Raw genomic sequence first — 15594 nt, forward strand, 5'->3', positions numbered from 1 at the left:
CTGTGATGGCAGCATCGAGGAACTGTGACTGTAGAGAGCATGACTGCAGACCACAGCATCTCAGCATTAGCCAGGGTAGTCTAGCCCAGTGATATGACACTCTTGAAGCCCCTGTGCTTTGAAAGGCAAAGGAGATGCTTGAACCCAGAGCCAAAATGGCAGCTGTTATGAGCTCCCATTGAATCAGTCCAAGCTCCCCCTAGAGGCTCCACTGCTGTCTTTAAAGAGCTGACCACTATTTTCATGGTTTACTGCATAGTTTCGATTCCCTGCAGGAAGGCTCCATATAGGTTGGAGCTGGATTCCTCCATGTTCTCGGACATTGTGTGCAAGCTTTCTGACAGGCAATCAAGTGCACTTAGAAGTTCCAGTGTGTATTCCAATCAGCTTTCTTCGATAGGCTGGGCCCATGAAGTCCACATCTGTGGCCTCTGAAGCAGGGCTATATTGAGAGCTGTTCTTCCGGTGAGCTACTTCCTGGGCTATTCTATTCCCATGCCCTTGATCCTGCGCACGTGCTGAGTGCATCTCAGAGCGCAGATCCCTCTAGCCTACCCTCTGAACTATGCGGGATGCCACTCTGAGTTAGTGCCTGCAAGAGTAAGGTTGAGTGCTGCTTTTTCTTCTAATATGCTCCCATCATCTTCTGCTCGCTCAGGCCAAGTTCAGCTTCTGGACCTGAAATAGAAGAGAGAGACAAGAGTTAGCAGTTAGTGGCAAGACTAAGCAGAGACAGATGAATGGATGACCTCACATTTCCCACATTGAACACCATCTGCCATAGTTTTTCCTACTCACTGAATCTATCTATGTCCCTTTATAATTTTTTGCTCCAATCTGCTTTACTTACTACTATGGGCCTTTTTCTCCCCCAATCTCTTTGTGGACTTAATTTTGTATAATCTTGTACTCAGCCCCACACTCTTCCCTACAAACTTTATAAATACATTTTCCCAAAACTCCCTTTTAATTTTCCTGTTAATCCACTTCAAAGTATTTTATTTATTATGCTTTTGCAGCATTTATGTATTTGTCCTGTGTCCCATATGATGTTTTTGAAGGATGCCCATTTATTCTTGAGACGTAATTCTCAAGTAGTGTCCCTCAGTTTATGTTAGTAAAGTTGGCCCTCATACTCCTGAAGATTGCCCACTTTAAGTTGTGTACTTGGTTTGGTTGCATTTCTGCATTGTTTCCAAAATTAGATTGAAAGTTATTTTGTTATAGTTGGCCAGTGGTTCAGCTTTACTCCCAAAAATGTCCAAGTCACTCACAAGGACCAAGACTAGAAAGGAGCTGCCTCTTGCAGGCTCCGTGACACTATATTGACAAGCTCAAACTTGGTATTCCCAGTTTATCTTGTGCTGGTTGAAGTCCATCAGTACTTCCTTTTTTTACTCAACTTTCTAATGTCAAAATCACAAGTTGTCCTCTTTATTTTGGCCAGGTAGTCTGTCGTCAACCCCAAATGTTGTCTGGACCTCTATCATTAAGCACAAGAAATTTCATATCATGGCTTTTCCTGCAAGCTGGCGCGAGTAACTTCCCGGGGGGACTTTATGTATAAGGCAACCCCCTCCACCTTTCCTGTCCCCCTATCCTTCCTGAATGTCCTGTACTCTGGTTTAGTCACAGGTCTTAGTAATTCCTATGACATGATAATTACTGGTTGCCAACAATGTTATGAATTCCACCATTTAATTTTGACTATTTCTGGAATTCATGTATGTACTTCTAATTATGGTCTTTGTCATCTCAATCTGCTTGTTTGCTATTGTTATCTGATCTGTTAGTATTGAAGAACTCCTAGCTTGTGTAATATAATAGTTTAATATTGCTGAACCATGCATGGGCTCTTTCATGGCTCTGGAGATTAATTAGGAGGCGATGAACAACCTACAGGGCAACTTGACAGTCTTTTCTATCCCTTCATGGTGTCAAGGTCAAGTGTGTATTTGTTGTTTTAGGACAGAAAAAAAACCAATAGGATGTTTATATTTTTATTGCTCTTCTGTACTGGCATTTACAATACAAGGCTTAAAAGATAAAAATGTATTCTTCTACAAATGTACATTGTGTTCCTTTCATTAACAAAGTCATAAAATATAAAAACAAATTAAAGTGTGAAAGAGCCATGTTGAGTTCAAATCAGTTGCATAATAGCTTTAAATATTTATAAAACTGCAACAATTTTTCAATATTAATGTTACATGCACAATGGTCAAAAATTAAATACTGTATACTGAAATGCGCAATGGCTTAAAATGAGCTTCACTATGTTTCCAATCTCAAATATTTTCATATTAGGTGCCACTACACAAAAGAAAAAAAAGCAAATAACTACCAGCACAAACTACTGGTTGTGTAAAACTAACCTGTCCAAGTACTTTGGTAGAATACAAAGAAAACATCACCAACTTTGCCATTTGCAAACATGCCACCATGCAACTACAACACTGCATCCCAAGATGGGACAAAACATTTCTATGGCACTTGTAAATTATGGCACTTAGAGCAGTTAAAGTACACAAGTCCAGTTAACCCTTGATGCAAGCAATGACTATTATGATAGCACAAACAATATACCTGGAGTTTCAGCAGTGACTGATACAATCTTGTCATATACAGAAAAGATGAAAGGGATTATTACACAAACTATTGTAACGAGGCAAAAAATGTTAACATTCACCAGAAAACTGAATTTTTTAAAGCATCTTTTAGCAATCCAACACAAACTCCAAGGGCAACAGTTTTGATATTGAGTTGATAAAGCAACAGTCTTATATGGCTTCCATCATCGGATAACACGCATCTGAGTTTGCTGATTTTTTGAGCAATTACTTGTTTTGAGTAATGCATCTGACAGGGCAATAGCAAAAGCAATTCTATTTTAGCCCAATATTCATAAACCTGCCTATACAAGTCAATGAGCACGAGGAAAAATTGGAGGAACTTTTCATTTACTAAATATTGGGAATGCAATGCTCATAGCATCTGAATTTCTTTACAATAGCACTGAAAATTTGTTTCATTACTTCCTAAATTTGCATGATCTACAGTTTACACATTTTAATTAAGAAATGCCAGGTATTGCAAGTATGAGCAACTTGTTATAGTTTACATAGATTAGCTATACAAGTTTTGGAGGCAGCAAAGGATGACAAAGTTTCCACATGCCTTCCCTTGCAGAAACTGAAAAAAAAATCAATCCATTGGCACTGTAGATGGCACACCATTGTACCACTGCAATGAGACAAAATGTGCTCACAATTTCTTTTGCACTGTGCTGTGGGAAATGCTGTAGGGATGCCAGGCACTTTCCCCAAAGAGAAGGGCAAAAATTGAAGGTTGATTATCCTAAGCTGCTCTAGTATGCCTCTTTGGAATTGCTCAGGATTAGCACTAGAGGTAGCTTTAGGGCAGCTTTCCTACCACTTTACTGAGGAGGTGAGCAGTGAGAAAGTATAAGGGGCAAGGGATAAAGAAGTAAAAACCTTCAAAGAGGCCATACAATCTACAAAATATTAAGCATACCAATGGCAAAGAGAAAATGGAATGTTAAAATATTCCATTATTTCAAGTATATTGAGATTTCCAATGAAAAATCAAATTGAGAAAAATCTTTGGGAATTACCACTTTTAAGAAGCATAGCATGGCTGCGTCAGTTAATTCAGAAAAAGTAACTAAAGTAAGGCAACATTAAGCGTTGAAGATGTGTGGAGTGTTTTATTCTACCCTCACATTTCAATATTCTTTGTATGTTTAGTTGCACTTCTTTTATTGCATGTTTTAGATACAGTGGAATGCCATTACATTGGAACAAACAAAATGCAAAAAGATCCTGCTTAAAATCAAACTTGCAGACCGGGAATGACTTAACAAGTGTTGACATATTAGATTTGACTAAAAATGGATTCTCTATGCTATTAGATCTTTTATATCAGATAGGGATACAAGTGCTTTTGCCAGCATTACAAAATCAAATTAGTTTCAGAAAAGTTTCTAAATGAGTAAAACGGAAAAAAGCATTGCAACAAATACCATGCTGTATTAATTTAGGTACAATCTGTATACAACAATTTAATTCTTAAGCTACCAAGTGAAATTACAAAAATCATCCAATGAAGCAAGACAAATTTGATTTGTTGGTCAGTGTCAGAGTTTTGAATTCCTGATCCTCTCATTCGGGAGTCCCTAAATTTTGCTGCTAAGGTCACCAGGTTTTAAAAGATTTTAAGCCAACATGTTGCATGGGCAGGTATGACAATGGCAAACAATCCTTCATGTACTCAACTCACTTAAAGCAGAGGCAGATTCAAATTTTATGGGTACATTTATTTCACTAGGAAAACAGAAATTGTATATCAACACACCGTCATCCCCTGTGAAGAGGCACTAATTGGATGAATAATGGGATGTCATTTACCAATGAAATCCTACGTTTTAATGTAGTCATAATATGGAGAAAATGGTGAAAAATAGAATACAAATTTAATTTACAAGGTGACCTGAATCTCAAACTAATGACATATGGTTTACTTACAAATCAAACAGACCTTGTATCTGAGTGTTGTGTATGCCGTTTTTACCACAAGTAAACACTTAGATAAACATAATGTAAAATCATTAAGTTAAACACGACTGCTTTATCTATGACAGATTGCAAATAAAAGAATTTGAACTGCAGACAATTTAGAATTTTAAAATTTAGTACAGCGACATCCCGTGAATGAATTAAAAAAATGACGATTAATATGAAATACATTTTGCTGCACAGACAAAAGAAATGTACCTCAAAACTCTTATATGCATACCTGGGGTACAACACATGAAAATGTTTTGCTAAGTTCAAGTAAAGGTATTTTATCACAATTTAACTAGAGGTAGTGTAACTTAATCCTAGTCAAACGATCAAGGTTTTCTATGGACCAATAATAAGCACAGATTCCATAATGAGAAATAGATTCTTAAAGAAAAGGCAGTGAACCCTGGCACACATGGAAAAATACGTAACATTGCTAAAGTGAGAGTCAAGAGCTCTACCCCAGTAAATGTGCCACTAAGCAAATTGCCATTCTAATTACTAGCCCATCATCCTTCACTATACAAAAGGATAAATCTGCTACACATTAACCATAAGAAAACTCACCTGATGTAGTGTTTCTTGTTATTATTTAGTATTATATAGTAGTTTGAGAGGATATTACTGTTACTGAATATGATACACAACTGTTGGAACTCGTTGGTTTAAGAAGATAGAGGATTAGTTAGTGATAGACTGACAAAATGCCAACTTCCAAATAATTCTGGTCCGACTACATTCCTCTTATTGAGTGACACAGTTAAAATACTCACTTGCAATTTAACAAGCTACATCAATTTCCAAGGATACTTGTGAAACTTGTCTTAGGTTTTTTTTGAATTGACTATTAGATGGAGCATCACATCTTGGGGGGGGGGGGGGCGGGGGGAGGGGGTAGAGAAAAAAATCAGCTGACTCGCCTCACTTAACCATGCCCATCAAATTATCCTGTTGAACCTATGGCAGCAAACATGAAGAACTTCACAGCCCAACATGTTCAACCATTTTGGCTGGAGCAGAATATATGACAGCAAAGAGAGAGAGGAGGAAAATCCAAAACTGGGTGAAAAACAAAATCATCGAGCCATATAAATCTACAAAGCGCCTAACAAAAAATGTTTGCTCAGTGTCCAGTGCATTCATGTTCACCTTTTCCTGTAAGCCAATTTGCTACAAAATTTTACATCAATGTCAAATGGTTTTAGCTCTACATCAACACAAACTATGTAATGCAATTCAGGTGTGAAGCTGCCCAAACTGAATTCAAGCAGTTGTGCGAGCCCAGCTTGAGCAGGTAGGTTTCCACATTCACACCACTTCAGTTTCCACGTAAAGCAAAGTTTAAAAGTTTTAAGGTGGTCCTTTGGGCTCTCTGGGAATTAATTAACCTTATTTGTTTTAGCCAAATATCCTATTGGCTCTTTGTTAACACTAAAATTTAATCGGCATTCACATCTTACTGAGTGGAGCTGTTTTCCCTGGTCAAAGTGGTGCAAAGCTAGCAGTATAATTTGGATATTGCAATTATGCAGCACTCTAAAAGACATTGTGCTAGAAATTGGTATGTGTTGCGGGCATAAAACAGGTGCAAAGCATACCAATTTAGCAGTGGGGTGGCCTGCGCTTAACGTGTGCAGGTGTTGGTCCCACTCCTAAATTTGTGGGTCCCTTTTATTAGGCATTGGGCCTGCCCTGCACAAGATTCTTCAGCGGCCCCCACAATTAGCAATACAGACAGGTAGATTTTTAAAATATATCTATATATAAATGTTCCTGTGGAGCCGCACCCACCCCCCCATCCGCATAGCCCGCTCCAACCCCCGAGACATATCTGAGGGCCACTGTCGGTGAGGCAGGCGGCCCGACATTGATAACTTTGCTCAGATGAACTGCTTATGGAGGCACAACCATCGATTCTCAGGCCTCTCGGTTCGGGAGAGTGCTGCTTGCGCAATGCCGAGTCTGGGCCTGTAAATGGGTCCAGACCAAAATCTACCCCATTGGTCTCAAACTGGTAAATGCTGTACAATAGTACCCTAAACCTGACCTAGGAATCTGTTCCTACTGAAAATGGAAATTTGTGGAGAAGTGGATGATGCAGTGGATTAGTACATGTCCTTTCACTTCTGGGCAAAGACTTTGAATTTGGCTTAGAGACTGCAAAACTATTATGCGAGGTTTTGTTTAGACAGTCCCAACCCAGTTCTTATTGGATGTGGGACAAATTGGCACTTAACAATTTCACTCTGTGTGAGCAATGGAAAGATTCAGACTGGTTCAGCAGGATGTGTACTTCTGAGGTTAGGATTAAGGCACATTGTTGGGGAGCAGTACATGGGTTTTAATCTCCATCTGGCTGATGCTATGCATGACTTGCAAATTCTTAATGGGAATATCTTGTGGCAAAAATAAAGAAACTGTTTTATTCCTCGGCACTGTCATCCCTCACTTGAATGAGCCCAAAATTTCAGATTATTTTTAAAATGGAAATTGATTGTTTCTCTGCAAGGTTAATAGTAACCACACAAACTAGCAATGCGTTCACATCACAACAAGCACAGACAATTCGGTGAATTGTTTCAGGTAGGATAATACCTTTTTATAAATGTAACTTTTTTTCAAAATTAAATTTGAACCAACTGTCTGCACAGAATGCATGAAATATTGAACCTGGGATATTTCTGCAGTTAAGTGGTCATAAAATATAGGAATAATTTTTTTAAATGTAGAGTTCTCCGTTTTGTAAATCATGTGGTTGCTTCCATAAATAATAATTGCACAATGTATGATTCCCCACATCCGCTACCTCCCCAGAGGTCTGCTTAAAGTCAAGAAGTCTTGTGAAATTATGGGAATAACTTGCATCCTACCACACTGCATGATACATTTAGGTAGATTTTCAACTTGCTGCCCGGGTGTAAAACTGGCATTCAGCTGCAATGGAAATGAAAATTGAACGAGTGGCTGATCCGCAAAGCCAGTTTTACACTTGGATGGCAAGCTGAAAATCTACCCCATTGTGTCTGCTACAGCAACACTGGGCTCCCTTATAGAAAAACTTTTTTCTAATTAGGAGTTTATGGTTTCTATTCGAATACAATAAAACTAGACAGGTTAGGAACCGCTACATAAATCTCCCTCCACAAAGAGATTGTGTAAATCATTGAAAATGCCGTAAATGAAAAGCAGGGACATACAAATCTACAAATGGTACTGTAAACTAAGGGGAGCAATTAAAAAAAAACACGTAACTTTGTAGTGTATATAGTGAATGCGCTATTTTTAATTGTGAGTTTTGTGTCAACACCAAATCCCCAAAATGGCACAAGGGAACCACTGTAAACAGAAAATTAAAGTACTTCACTTCAAAAATGTTGAATAATAGAATTTTTAAACAGAACCCAATGTTTAATGATGGGGAAGATGGCATTGCCAGAACAAGTAGTGAGGTTCTCTTAATGCATTATACTATCGTTTTGGTAATCAAATGTAGATTATCACATGATAAACTTAGACTGATTATGTCACAAACTTTAATACTCATACCATCACACATCAAATGCATAGCATACTGGTTTACCAGTTGGCAAAGGTAAACAAAACAAATAAAACTGCCGCAACTCCACAGTACACATCGTAAAATAGTTATAGATACGTCAGAATTATTTGAATGTAGCAACTGCATCTCAAGTTCAGATGATTGTTAGGAACCATTCAAACATCATTTGAAACCTTCAGTGAGAGTAGTGCCTTCAAACCATTACCAGTTATCCATAATTCTCCTTCAAATAATTCTCTGGTATCCATAACTTTACAAATAAACTTCATGAAATAAAAGATTAGTTCTTCAAAAAATGTTACTTGAACATTTAACCAGAAGTACTACACAACTTGGATAAGGATTGGGAGCTAATCAGCAGGGCAAGGAAATCCTGCAACAGCATACAAGGGATCAGACATGGCAAGAAGGTTACCAAAGATTGCTGATAGAACAAAAATACAGTCACTTGCAAGTTGAGCACTTAGCGTATTTTCAAAAACTGGCAAATATGTTGACTAAGCGGAATTTTGCAGGCTTTCACAATACACTTGGGAATTTTTAACTTGTATACAAGTTAATAACTTTTAGTCCAATTCTCTTCTGTTTTCTCCCCGTCTCTCCTGAAGACACCAACTCTTGCTGTGGTAAAGTTACATCGTTTCCAGTAGCTATCTGACACTTCACTCAAATGGTCATTCTTCATGTGTAAGCCTAAATTGGAGGCTATTCAACCATAGAAAGCATCACTGTCAAGCATGATCCTATTCTCACTAGGCATCCAAACACCTTCCAGCAAGAATAATTGAATAGTGATCAGAGTTGGAAACCGTGGCCTATTTCCCCTCCTCTTCCCCATCCCCCTCCCCCTCCGCACCCCCACTTGGTCAGAGAAAGAGGCCAATTGTTGCACAGCAATTACTATCCTGACTAAAATAGGTTACTGGGAATAGAGACTGGGAATGAAAATTGGGACCTTCTGATCATTGCAGCTTAGTCCAACACTGGTTTTTAGTCACTAGGCCGTTGGAGCTTGACAATTTATCTTTTTTCATGCTGGGGGAGAGGGGATGGAGAGAGAGAGAGAGAGAGAGAGAGAGAGAGAAAGAGGGAGAGACAGTGACAGACAGATGCAAGGAGAGACACAAGCAGACAGCTGTTACCAAAAGAAAATATTACTCTCCCCTTCAAGCAAACAAAAAATAACCTACAGTTCATTTCTCTACATTTTATTATGTACTGCAACATTTAATGTAGACATAAACTGGAAATAAGATATGTTTACACCTCAAGGTTATGTGAACTTTTCCATGACAGAGGTGATGTTTCAAGCTCTGGTAAATCAACCCAACAACCTGGCCATAATGCAGTCATGTCAATTGTAAGTTTTTAAATGTGTCTACAGGTTTTAAGGGTCAGTTGCAATGTCTTAATGTTATTTGCAACTCTGCCTAGTTTGTGGAGATTTTAGTATATCTGAACTACACAGGTAGATTTTTGTTCATTTGTCATTCATTATGTGTAAATAAGTCTACTGTAATACAAATCTGTTTCTAGTCAGGGTTTAGACATGCAACAATTTCCTTTTCTTAAAACGTTAGCCTGAATAATTAACAGATAACCAATAAAAATTCTAATTTGTGTTGCAGGATCCCTAAAAAGAAGTCTGGACTGAATAAACTTTGTTCTCACATTGGACATTCCCAAATGCAAAGGAGAATTTACTGGGGAAAAAAAACTTAAAATTTCTAAAATTTTAAAACAATTTTCATAAAGTCTCATGATTGGGCCAAACATTCTCATGATACATACACAGATCTCTGTATTTGATCTCATCCCTCATTAGTTGTGTAACTGGTAGTTGTAAATTTTCTACATAAAAGCCTATCATCAGTTTATGAAAACAATATCAAATTCACAACAACTTAGATTGCCCACTGTTTTCAAGGCCAGTTGCCCAACATTTATTTAACGAACTTGCTCTTATTTCAATCTTGAAGGCCGACAATATTCACTGCAATTTTAAAATGGTCCTATAAATTACAAAAAAAATCCTTCCATGTGTACTGGTATCTTGGTCGTTCACTAGTACCGTGTATTAAAATTTGGTGATTCTAGGTAGCCTAGTATGGACGTTTTGTGTGGGAATTTTCTCAACTGCATCATCATAAATGGGAAGCAACACCCAGCATCACTGGAGCAAATTGCTATAAAGTCACAATGATGCAGCTTCTAAAGTTTTATTTCAATATAATAATGGGTGGCATAAAGGATTTTTGATCAAAACAAAGTCTCAAAATGTCAGGTTTAGAACACTAGATGATGTAGCCTATGTTTTAAAAACCATTTGGTTTGTAATATGGAATACATTAAAGCCCTTGAAAAATGCATAACTTTGGTCCCAAAAAAACCTTTGTGGGAGGACAGGATTATGGACAGCAACAAAATCAGGGAAATATCTGAACCCCAAATCACAACACTGTTGAAACTAAAATTATCTTGTGAAATTATGTTCTGGCATCAGATATAACATCTAAGAGCACAATGTTCTGTTTTAAGTACTATGCATCGGTAGATAGGGTCTATATACGATTCATTTACGCTCAGAATTATGCAGCGGTCACCTCACACGAAGGTTCACACTGCAGTGGGCTTTTGTAGAACATCTAAACCGGGTTTACAAAGCATTGAAAGTGCAGGAATTACCAAAATAAAAACAACTTTTTATTTACCCAACACTTGCATTTCTATGGATGAGCATAGCACATTTTTATTTAAAAGCCAATTCTTCTGCATTAAGTTTCAAACAATATTCTTTTCATCCCCTGTAAAAGTGTGGGCTACACCAAAAAAAAACTAGCCAGAAGCTTTCTGTCATAAACTTTATATTTTAGGATGCAATCCTATAATAATGTAGTAAAATTTATTTGGAAAACTGGCTCTTGATTTCAAGTTAATTAAGGCAAGTAGTAATGGTGCATGTCAGTTCCTCCCACTTCATTCCTATATTGAAACAGGTTTCTTTCATCCCGGTCAATAAAACTACAAGTAGCAACAAATATAGTTTCAAATGTCAATTCTCCAAGTTCTGAGTAAAGTAAAAATACTATTTGTTGCAGCAAATATTTCAACATACTGTATATTCAAAATACAATCACATGGAAATAATACTGCTTCATATGTTCAGTTCTGTGGAGAACTTCCAGCTTCCACTTTGCATAGACAGAAGATGATGAGCCACTGTAAGTAACAGCTTCCATATCCAACTCCTACAGATCTGTATTTACAAATCTGGGACTGAAAAGCACAAAATACATGGACTTCTTTGTGTTTGAAGCAAAATTCTTCCAACTTTTACTTTAGTGAACCAAGATTTCCTTCTTATGGATGAAAAGCGAACATCAACTCTAATTTTCTAAATGATGACAAAATAACAGGCTTCCTTTTCACACTGAAAAGAGTAAACTGACTTTGCTTATTTAGTGTGTTAATGTAAGTTCACCTAAGTTACAGGTTTCAGGACTAATTCAATATTCTCCTTAAATACAGACGTGTAAAGGTTCTTCTGCATCAGCCTTTGGCTACACACACTCGCACACACATACGTACAAACACTTGTAAACATGACAAATTGATTCAGGAGAACTTGACAACATATTTCTACAAAAAAACACACTAACTTTACAAAAAATATTTGTTTGTATCTTTTTACATGTAAAGGTCTCTCTCTTAAAAATATACAAGTTGAAGATCCTTACAAAAACAGATACAAGCTTTCCCACTGAGTCAAATTTATGCTCAAGGCATCTTCTCAGAGACTGAAGAGTCTTTCTGTTCTTTCAGCATTGTTTTCCAAATGTCTTCTCTATCTTGGTGATCAGATGAGTGTACTTTGGTCAACTCTGCTGTGCTCCACCAATATTGCATTGTAAATATAACACCAAATTATTTGAAACAGAGTTCTTTGTTCCTCTCTGGAGCTGCCCCCTTTTCTCCATTCTTGTAAAGCTTTACAGTAATAGGCTATCAAAAGGAAAATAGTTACTCTGGAAGTTTTCTGCTGTTGTGTTTTAGTTCGTAGGAACATCCATAGATATAACAACAGTTCTGGATTAATTCCACTTTCCTCGTGCAATGTCAATGCACAATATTTGCTAAACACAATGATTCTGGTTTTAGCCATTACTTCTTAAAACTCTGTCCGAGTTATATTTACAGCTAGTGCATGCGTAGTGTAGTTTATATCCCCGTATAAGATTTTTTTTTTATTTTTAAAAAAAAAGCACCTTTGGATAAAAACAGCAGGAAATTAATTTAGCAGGACGAGATATCCATTGAACATCTTTGTATCTTTCTTTGTACCTGCTATTGGTTTACTCAATGGCACATTGTGATTCATACTAATGTGCATTTCCAAATGCTAGTCTGCTGAGTCCATACTTTCAGACGGAGGTGCGTACTTCAGCCTAAAAGTACCTGAAAGGTAATTTAAACAAAAAAATACACATTATGATTTTTCTTCTCCAAAACATCTTTTGAAACAATTTTTAAATAGTTGCATTTTGAACATATATATTGTATAACATTGGTTTGCCAAGAATACTAATACATGATGCACTGCTCAGATTACTTCAATTTTTACAATAATCAACATTACTATTTTTGTTAAGTACAGAAGTCACTTTCAAAAATAAATAAAACTGGAGTCTAGTAATCTTCATTCTGTGAAGGAGGGAAAGTAGAGTCTTCATTTTTCAAATGATAGCATCGCTCACACACCGTAGGAAGTTATCTAATCTTGGTTAGTTCTGAGAAATTATATTTTTTTGTCTATAACAGGACAACTCCCATGAGATCCCCACTCCCCAGAATAATAGCCAAGCATCTGCACAACAACTGACATCTTTCATTCTTTTGGATCTACACTAGCCTAAAATTAACTTTCTTCAAAATTCTCTTTGTATAAAACAAGAAAAATTATCCCAGCAGGGCTGGTGGGGGGTCACGGAGTCAAACCGTGGTGTGTGAGATATGACAAAAACCCTACAAGGTAGGCAATCTTACTTTCTTGGTTATTCAAGCCACTCTCATACAGGGGGTTGATTTAGCCCTACCTGCCTTGGATACACCAGGAGCTGACTGTTCCCAATTTTTATCTGCTCAACTGAATAGCTGCAGTAAGTTTCCCGCCAGGCCAGCCTATCGGGGAAAAGGATTGGTGTGTTTTAAAAACTGTTTCTTAACTTTCCTTGTGGATCCAGAAGGAGCAGGTGTGCTCCTCTGGACCCCACAAGGAAAGCTTAGGCCACCCCTGCTGTAGATTACCCGCAAGATGGCCCTAGCAGCCAATCCCGCCATTTATCTGGTCTCAGTGGCTAGCCTCCGGGCTGTGTGATTTTTTGCCGACTTCCTACACATAACAGGTGGCAAATCGTCCAGCAGGAGTTAAAATATTTTTGAAGCTGCAGGTGAGTTTCTAACTCACACTGCTGCATATCCATCCAAAACTGTCTCAGAGCTAAAATCGGAGCCATTGTAAAAGCTACAGCAAAGAAGTACCAATTTAGATGAAAGGAGACCATCATTGGGAAGCCCCAATTGCAGCTGCCAAAACAGATCTGCCAAAAATACTGTCCTGGTAATTAGCCAAATTAAAACAGTAATGTCTGGTAAATGTGTGTTGGGTATTCCACATGATTTCCATCCATACAGCATAAAAACTGCCAGGATCTCCTGCGGTTGAAGAACATAAAAACAAAACACTCTGAGCACAGTGAAACTACAATCCTTATCTGATTAATGGGAAGGCAAATCAATAGAGTGTACAACAATCTCCTATCCCAAATGAAATTGTGACACCATGATGGGCAAAAAACTCTGGATAAATGCTAGAACTACTCTAACCTCATTCCAAAGCAAATACAACTAATCTACAACTAAAACCTCGTTCAGCTGGCTGAAACTAATGCTGGGAATTTCTTCGGGGATTTTCCTGATTGGTTGCTGTAACTTTGAAGGATGATCAGCGGAAATCCTGTATACACGGTGTATTTGGGGTTTCTGCTGATATTTTGTCGAAGTTATGGCGGCTAATCGGGAAGACACCCGAGACTATTCCCAGCATAATACTACTAATAACATCTTCTTCCAGTTAAGTAACTTCAAACCACACTTCCAAAGATATTTGAATGTGGGATTTGTAGTTTCTAAACGACCACAAGTGGGAACTACGGAAGGTCTATTTAGATTGAATTTTCATATAGCTCACATAAAATGAGGTATGAAGACTTGAGAATATACTGCAACTAATTCCAACAGCTGATGAAAAACTGTTATGGCAGCCTTATATATACTTTACTAGAAATAGAACCCGGTTTTAGACCTAACTCAAATAATCACTGTAGAAATTATAGAATATAATGAATGGTCACACAAGGCAAGGAGAATAGACCTAGTCGTATACTTCCACCACTTGACAGAAAAATCCATGTCCAGAAAAAGGAGAGGATGCAGCTCCGATCCTAGAGCAGAACAGAGAGCGAATGATTCTTTGAAGTTGCAGAGTTAATTACAGTCCACCATAAAGGGGCTGAATCCTCAAATAGATTGGCGAAGCATGCTCTTGGAGGAGATACCTGGCATAGTACATTGATAGAGCTTGGGACAGGGTGTTTAAAACCTCTGCACGCTTTGAAAGAGCTATGGAGCTGGGTGAAATCTAGAGCGTAAGCTCAACCTAGAAGATCCCCAACTATAGTACAGCTCCTCTAGGACCCGATGGTTTCCAACCCAGGGCATTAAAGAAGTAGGTGAGGAAATTATTAATGCGTTAGTCAAGTTCTTTCAAAACTCTTTTGATTCAGGAATTGTCCCCTTGGATTGGAAAATTGCCAACGTCACTCAAACTATTTTAGACGGGTAAGAGAGATAAACTTGGAAATTATAGGCCTATTAGTATATTGTCAGTTGTTGGGAAGTTACGAGAATCTGTTATTTGGCAAAGAGTGACTGAGCATTTTGAAAAATATGAGCTGATCAGAGAGCTAGCATGGATTTGTAAAGGGTTAGATATGTCTAACGAACCGAGGTGAATTTTTCTGAGGAGGTAACTAACGTGGTAGATGAGGGAGTGCCTATGGATGTTAGTTATATTGACTTCAGGAGGCATTTGACAAGGTTTCACATAAGAGACTGGTAACAAAAATGAGAGCGCATGGAATTGGAGGCAACTGATTGACATAGATAGGGAATTGGCTAGGAGGTAGAGAGTAGGGATAATGGATACGTACTCCAAATGGCAGGATGTGACTAGTGGTGTCCCCCGGGGATCTTTACTGGAGTCGCAGCTTATCACTATTATCTTTATAAATAACTTAGATATATGGCTCTGTATTCCTTCATCTAAGTTTGGTAACAACACTAAGTTAGGTGGTACAATAGTGTACATGGGAGCAGAAAGTTGCAAAGAGACAT

The 15594-nt window shown here is 37.8% G+C and overlaps 1 protein-coding gene across 2 annotated transcripts in view; it reads right to left on the reverse strand.

Moving 5' to 3' along the window:
- Positions 1–1986: 1986 nt before the first annotated feature.
- zcchc14 (zinc finger, CCHC domain containing 14) overlaps positions 1987–15594 on the reverse strand; it is a 126372-nt gene continuing 112764 nt past the window's right edge. For both annotated transcript variants that reach the window (XM_085991590.1, XM_085991589.1), the window contains one exon: positions 1987–12597. In XM_085991590.1, coding sequence (XP_085847716.1) covers positions 12542–12597 — 56 coding nt within the window. In that variant the 3' untranslated portion in view covers positions 1987–12541. The remainder of the gene's footprint in view (positions 12598–15594) is intronic.

The sequence above is a fragment of the Somniosus microcephalus genome, chromosome 6 (genome assembly GCF_052327205.1).
Source record: "Somniosus microcephalus isolate GS21.2 chromosome 6, FLI_Smic_1.0, whole genome shotgun sequence".
NCBI lineage: Eukaryota > Metazoa > Chordata > Chondrichthyes > Squaliformes > Somniosidae > Somniosus > Somniosus microcephalus.